The 7,934-nt window shown below is 32.3% G+C and overlaps 1 protein-coding gene across 1 annotated transcript in view; it reads right to left on the bottom strand.

Annotated features, from left to right (window-relative positions):
* Positions 1 to 7,934, bottom strand: part of LOC106478108 (AP-3 complex subunit beta-2-like) — a 71,565-nt gene that overhangs the window by 41,022 nt on the left and 22,609 nt on the right. Inside the window, 4 exon segments of the mRNA XM_022381634.1 lie at positions 1,198 to 1,295; positions 6,088 to 6,243; positions 6,569 to 6,751; positions 7,100 to 7,166. Coding sequence (XP_022237342.1) covers positions 1,198 to 1,295; positions 6,088 to 6,243; positions 6,569 to 6,751; positions 7,100 to 7,166 — 504 coding nt within the window.

Below are 7,934 nucleotides of genomic sequence, written 5' to 3' on the forward strand. Positions count from 1 at the left end.
ATCTACATATCTACATGTGCCGATGTTTCCGTTTATCAACTTTATATTTTAGGATCTGTGCAAGAACTCAGCGAACAGATGTTTCCGCATATAAAAGCTATCTTCAAGTGATTATTCTCACATGAGATTTGAATAATCAAAAATGGTAATAATCAGAAACACTAATTTTGATTTGTTTAACAACCTTGAATCAATCAAATATAATAATAATAAATCATACTATAATTATTTTGATTTCTTGGATAGTTTAAATAAGTTAGTTTATTCTTTTTGTAAAATTTGATAATTAATTATAATTGTGATTAATCAATTATTCTACTTGACACTAATCAATGTAATCAATGATCACAGGAAATCAATTATATTGATTAATCCAGTTAATCACCCAGTTCTAATGATGATTACTTCTCACCACACAGAACACTTACAAAAATAGAATACATATACAAATAACAAAATAAAGTATGCATATTATACAGCAATAAACCTCTCAGATCAATCCCTGCTCAATGTGTCTCATGGATGAATTCTTTTTTTCCATTTTTAATCAGGTTTTCAACAAAATAAAACATTCAGTTTTTCACAAAGATCAAATGTTATTTTGTGCCATATGTGTAAATGAAAATGCTTAAATTTCATCTTGAATATTATTTGAAATATTTAAGCAAAAATGCAAAGACATTTAAATAATTAGAGAATAATTCAACTATATAAAAAATCTCATGAATAAAACATGTACTTAAAGCATACACAAAATACATTCAGGCAGTATGTATATAGTGAGTGAAAATGCTTAAAGTAATATTTAAATTTGCTTTACATATCAAATGTATAAAAATATGCGAATCAGCAGCATAATATATATAAACATATTAAAAACATTAATAATAAAAGAAGTTCCATAACACTTGTATAAATGGTTACAAAAATATCACCATTTTTAACACCACAAATATATATTTAAGTTGTATAAAATAAATTCATGTTTGTTTTGAATCCATATTCTTTTAAACATTTACTTACTATTAAATTAAAACAAAAATGTTTTATTGGTGAACTTAAAAGTTCTGATATGTGCAAAAAAAACACTAAGTGCCTGTAAAAACAATGCTGGATTTTATTCTTCATAAAATACTTAAATTATCACTCACAAGAAGTTTAAAACAAATGTAAATAGAATAAAACGTGAAAAACTACCTGTGGCTATGAAGAAGTCGTATCAAGGCCTTAGTTATAACGTTTATCTCATTTCTGGGAGCTAGATAGTAGTATAACTGAGCAACAGCCATAACTACCTAAATAAAAACTTAGTTTTAGTTTTATAGCTATAAAGCAACTGGTTTCAAATTCAAAATATTAGTTAAGTGCTGAATATATTTTTAACCAGTTAAGAATTCCATTTTTTCTTTATTTTATTATTATATCTGCAGATCTAGAAACACCTTTACTTGTGTTATATTGTTTCCTTTACAAATTTGACAAATCACAAATAAATCTGCAAAATGTCACAAACTCTTTTCTCACTAAGACTCCAGATGTAAATACTAAACCAAACATTTAATGAAATCAGTAATAACTGAATTATTCTGTAAAACCAAATTAAATAAATGTTTGAGAGTCTATGAATAACCATAACTTAAGTGTTGAAAACATAAACACAGCTTATACTTGGAATAAGTCACATACCAAAAAAGCTCAGTTATGTAAAATAAATAGTAAAGATAATGCTTTAAATCAGCACTAACTCCACAAGGGTGTCATATGCCATCATATGTTTTAATCCTTTCCATACAGGTAGAGGTCAGACATCTCATTTTATAGACTTCATTCAAAATTTAATTAAACTACTATTTTATAAATATATGTCCACAAATTTGAAATTTAGTTTGTAATTCAAATTTTAGTATTATATATTACTTAATTTCTTAGTTCAAAGTTAATATAAAAAACATTGCTAAATACAGATTTTTGTGTGTGTTGCATGGTACTTCATCTTCTGCTCAGATTGTTTGATATTTATTTAGGAGGTTATAGAGATTATGCAAATAAAACTTGAAAATTTTCAGATGAAGAAAAGTACTTTTAATCTTAAAATCAAAATTACTTTGCATGTTTGATAGTCAACTTTCCAAAAAAAAAACATCACAGAGAAATCTTTATTTAAAACCTGATATCTTGTGTACAAAAGCCTTATAATGTTCACTGAAAGTCTTGAAAATTTCATGAAGATATGCATACATTATCAAAAGTTATAGTACAATTAAGCTCATGGTTACTCTGGTGATTACATAGTAGGTGCAATGCACCTAGCCCATTAGTCAGATTTAAACGATTACTAGTCATACTTTTTAATCTCTTTTTCCAGATGATTCAAATTGGACAACTCTGTGTTATGTAAAAAGAAATCATCACTAGCTCTACTACTGTTCGATCACTTTAATGTTTGTACTAGTAAATTAAATTGACACACCAAAATAATTGATTCATTTCACAAAACTTACAACTGACCTGAAAAATCAATCCTTTGAGAACATCAAAAGAATGGCAGGATATACAATGTAACTTTTTAGACCTCAGGCATGTAATTTGTAATGTTTTACTATATTTGTGACAGTATAAAACAGTATGTTCTTATGTCTAGTGCAAAAACAGTGTAAAATCGAAGCAAATATTTCATTATTCAATATGTGAAATACTCAATATTCAATTTTCTTCAAAATGTGAAATTATAGCAAATGTCATCATTTTCCTAAACTGAAAATGTATTTCCAAACATACTTACCTCTGCTGATACTAATAGCTATTTCTCGATCTTCATCTTTGCCATCTAACGTTGTGCTCGCTTGCTCCAGTTTTTATATACCCCACTCAACTGCCCTCGGCAATATCTAATTTGCAAAACTTTACACTGGCCCTCATATGCCCTCTATGCAGGTACTGTATATAAGCACTGTATGCAGACAATATAATCACTTTTTTGCAACTTACCTCATTCTGGTCACTAACACTGGCTCTTAGTGGGGAGAAAAGGAGGGAGAGTGTCAGCGAAGGTAAGTTTGTTTGGAAATACATTTTCAGTTTAGGAAAATGATAACTTCTAAAACATACATACCTATGCTGACAAAGCAGAAGGACCAGCCAGGACAGAGATCATACAGAAATCATCTGCATAGAACAAATATGTACCACAAGAAGTGGTATGAAAATGGGGAACACCACATTACATCCAGAACAGGTATGCTCTTCACCCAGAACTACAAAAAATTGAAAAGGGTGGAATATGATATAAATATAATGGTTCGGCCTCGACCAAACAGCTGAGGAACCACAACTCGGATTGAATTTAAGGGGTTATGGTACCCATATCCTACAGTGGTGGACTGCAAATATAGATATCTTTGTGATAGGAACCCTACCAGTAATCACAGAATGATGCATTTCAAATCACCAGATTTATGAAAGAAAGAAAGCAACACCAAAGTGGACAATCCTTCTGATCAACCTGAAGAAGTCCAAAAGGCAAAATCCCAGGTCTGGATTGACAAGATCATATGCCATACTCCAACAAAGTCCAAAACTCATCCAATCTGGATTTACAAACAGTTGTCTTTACTCCCTCACCAAGTGGGCAAGGAGAATTCCACTTACCCATGGAATAATGGAGAGGATGTGGAACACTGTCCCACCAAGGACCAAAGATGGGACTGCGTCGAGTTCGGATTTACGAGAAGATAGTGGACCCCTGCATAAGACAACATAAGACCTGACAGTGTTCATAAAAGGGTCCAAGCAACTCCCCACTGGATAGCTAAGCATAAAATCTAGACTGGTTTTATGAGTAGGCTCCCATGTAGGTTGTTCCTACTCCTAGAGACATCTGGGAAAAAAACTTCCAGGGACCCAGGTAGGAGGGTCCCAACTTCACCCTCTTCTCCAAGAGTAGAGAAAACTCAACACTCCAAAGGAAAACCCTCTGTCCACCACCCCAGCACCTGGGTGTGGTAAGGACTCCCGAGCTCCACTGGTAGAAGTAAGGGGAGAACATAAGCATTGGGGAGTCCAGAGGAACAGGTCTCCGGAAACAGTGCAACAGGTGAACCACCTCCCCTAATTTTTAAAAGCAAACTGATCTCAACTACTGATTCAGCTCTAAGATCAGCAGGGACTGGTAAAATCCCCTTTAGCTTTACTCATGATAGTACATGAGTAGCAGGCCATTAGAAATGTTGTAATAAGATATCACCATCAAGAATTGCATGCAGATGGTTTAATGGAAAACTTTGTCTCGACAGAACCCATTGCAACCAGGAACCGATATAAAGGTTGCTAGTGCAGAAATTAAATACAAACACACTGAACTTGGCAACACTCGGCACTGAGTGGAAATCAATAGGGACCCTAGAATAAAAAAGTACAATAACTGTAAGTAAGATAACACGTTACATACCTCCCTGTTAAAAACTAGTAGAGGTAATCATCACAGCCACAGGAGGAAGATGAAATCCCATCAAAGAGGAATATGAACGTGTTGGGAGATATCCACATACCGGCCCGCAAATTAGCTTCTAAAGAACATTTCAACCAGGCAGCCAAAATCATCGATAGGTGTCAAATCTGGTGAGAGGTGATGTGCAGCATATTGCAATCATTAACAGATAAGCCCTAAGAGGCAATATGGATCAACTTCTGAAGCCATCTGGTTAAAGTAACAAGTGATAAATCCTTGGACACTGCAGGATCCCAATGAATAAAAAGTCTGTTACTAGGGGCTCGAAATGGTTCCGTATGAGCCACAAAACGTCTGAGCACCCTGACAGGACATAACAAACAATCAGGGCCTGATCTACTGTAAAGATGAGAAATTCCAGGTAAATGAATAGGCAGCGAGAGTTTTTGGAATAAATGATCGGTTGGGATAAAGCAAAACATAGGAAGAATGATAGAGAGTCCACTAAACATGAATGGCAAATAAATCAGAATGACGGTGTCTGCAAGCTAACAGCAATAAAAAATAAACCGTGAGGTAAAGGTGATATAATGAACAGGAGGCCATGGGTTCAAAGGGATGACATGATAAAGTATGTAAAACAACCCTAAAGTCCCAATTAAGCAGAAGGTGGCTGATCAGATGAGTCCTAAGGAGAGGAAGCTCTAGTGAAAGAAAGAGCAGGAAACAGGGAGTCTAAATTCTCCCCACAATATCCCATTTCAGAATGAAGAGTCAAATCAGCACCTCCCGGAGAGACCCCCAGGCCTCATGAAGGACTTCATCTCACCCCCATTCAGGTCACGGACAGCTTCCACAGAGAGTGGCTAACACCCCACTCCCCAACTGCTAACCACCACTAGATAACATAACAAAGGAGGAATGGACAAAGGCTGAGTAGCCTCCACGGGAATTCGTATCCATTTTTTTTAATACATTTGGAGCCAAAAACAAAATCAGCAAAATATATCTCTGGATAACAAAACAAAGAATTCACAGTTGTTAGAAAGCAAAAACTAAGAAAATGTAAATCACAAAACATTAGTCTGAATGCTTGCACTTTGTTGAAAAAAAGTGATTTTATTGTCTGCATACAATGCTTATATACAGTACCTGCATAGAGAGCATGTGAGGGCTGGCGTAAAGTTTTGCAAATTAGATACTGCCGAGGGCAGTCGAGTGGGGTATATAAAGATTGGAGCAAGCAAACACAACATTAGATGGCAAAAATGAAGATCAAGAAATAGCTATTAGTGTCAGCAGAGGTAGTATGTTTTGGAATTAATAATCAAAGAAAAGTGTTTAAACAATTTTGTACTGCAAAATATTTGCAAATTTTACTTTTGCTGACAAATGCTAATAACTATTATGCAATTTACACAATCTTTTTGCCACACAAAACACAAATTAATACTTGAGTTGCTACAACCTACTGGGTTATAATATTAAGTGAAACTACCTGATAGTTACAGCTCACAACGGACAAGGTGTAGTTGAAATGCCATTTTATAAGTATTGCAATAAAAGAAATAAATTTTCTTAATACCAATAGGAACACTTTGATTTATTTTAAAAAATACATTTAATACAACCACACTTACTGCAGCATTTCGGCTTTGAAGTAAAGGTTTACTATTCCTTAATAACATTCTATGGTCTGGATCCATCACATAAAGTTTCTGTCTGTTTTCCTGGTCCTTTTCTTCTGACTCATCAGATTCATAAAAAGATTTCTCTTCACCATCTTCAAGTGAATTCTAAATTACATAATGGGCATCTTAGATTAAATCATATCCTTAAAATTGCAAATGTATGTTAAAAAACTCAAGAAGAAAAATAAGATTGAATCATACCCTTGATATTACAAATGTATGTCACAACAAACTTAAGAATTAAAATTAAGTAATACCCTTAAAGTCACAACTGTTTGTTACACCAAACTTAAGAAAAAATTTAATTAAATAATACCCTTAAAATCACAAACATATATTACAACAAACTTATAAAAAATTAACTAATTAACAATAAATAATACATTTAAAATTGAAATGCCATACTTAGCACATGATCAAAGGTTCTCACATGTTTATTTGGATCTATAAACTGGGTTCTTGCATAACGGGTCAACATCTGTATGATGACCAGTTGACCCCATTCTTCCACATCCACCACAACATTACACAACTTCCGGTAGTTCTTATGAACAAGGTCAATACGTTCAGGACAAACTTCCTCAAAAGCCATTACTGCACTACCCACCACTAACTGTTCAGCAATGAAATAAATAAAACAAAAAAATATATGTCAACACTACTGTAGTTGAAATGTCTCAAATTTAGGTAAGAATAAATAATTCATACTCTCTTTTCTTTTGTAAAAAAATAATTATCTTAATAACTTTTATATTCAAATAATTTCAAATATAGTGTACTTAAATATACTTTAAATTATGCCAAATGCTGAATTTAACTAAAAAATTCATCTGTTTCAAATTTTAAACAATCTTTAGTTATGTATTAAAATTTGAAATTATGTTTATGTATATTTAATTAGTCAAAATATTTGAATTACAGAAACATTATTCCTTCTAGCAAAATAGAAAAGTAAACTTACAGTTGTTTTGTCAGATAAAAGCTTTTCGATAACCTCAATAAGATGTTCTTTTTGTTCTGGATCCAAACTGTAAATATAAACACCAGATTCACTTTTTAAAAACACTACCAATGAATAATTTATACTAATCAAATATGAACCTTATATTTCTTAATTTAGCATATTCCAAGAATCTATAGTGTAGTGAAACGACTTAAACTTAAATAATAACTAATAATTCCTCAAATATCCCATTTTGTTACCTTTAAACACATATTGCAAAATTCTAATAGCTACAAGTTTTTACCTTTAAAGATGTCTTGTAACTTTCTAATAGATGTGAATTTTTTACCTTAAGTACATCTTGTAACTCTCAAATAGATGTGAATTTTTTACCTTTAAACACATCTTGTAACTTTCTAATAGATGTGAATTTTTACCTTTAAACACATCGTGTAAATTTCTAATAGATTAAGCACACAACATATTGACTAGAAAATGGGCAAATACTACACAGAAATATTTATATATAAGATGCAAGTACATATACAGATATACAGCTAAACATGAATGTAATAAACACTATAAATCTTAAAACACTAAACACTGAACTCACAAAAAAAAACAATTTTTAAAACATCTTGCAAGGTAAGTAATTAACTTCTTTCTTATATGCCTCCCAGGTGGAGTTATCAAAATTTTGATGTACCAGAAGAATTTTTTTGGGTCACAAAAAAAAAATTGTCTCCCCTCAAAAAATAAAAAAAATTATGAGCATTGATTTATTGTTAAGCTCGTTTTTTCTCTTCACATACATGAGTATTAACAACAAATGCCTTACATTATCATCTATTTT

This window comes from Limulus polyphemus, unplaced genomic scaffold (genome assembly GCF_000517525.1).
Source record: "Limulus polyphemus unplaced genomic scaffold, Limulus_polyphemus-2.1.2 Scaffold180, whole genome shotgun sequence".
Lineage (NCBI taxonomy): Eukaryota > Metazoa > Arthropoda > Merostomata > Xiphosura > Limulidae > Limulus > Limulus polyphemus.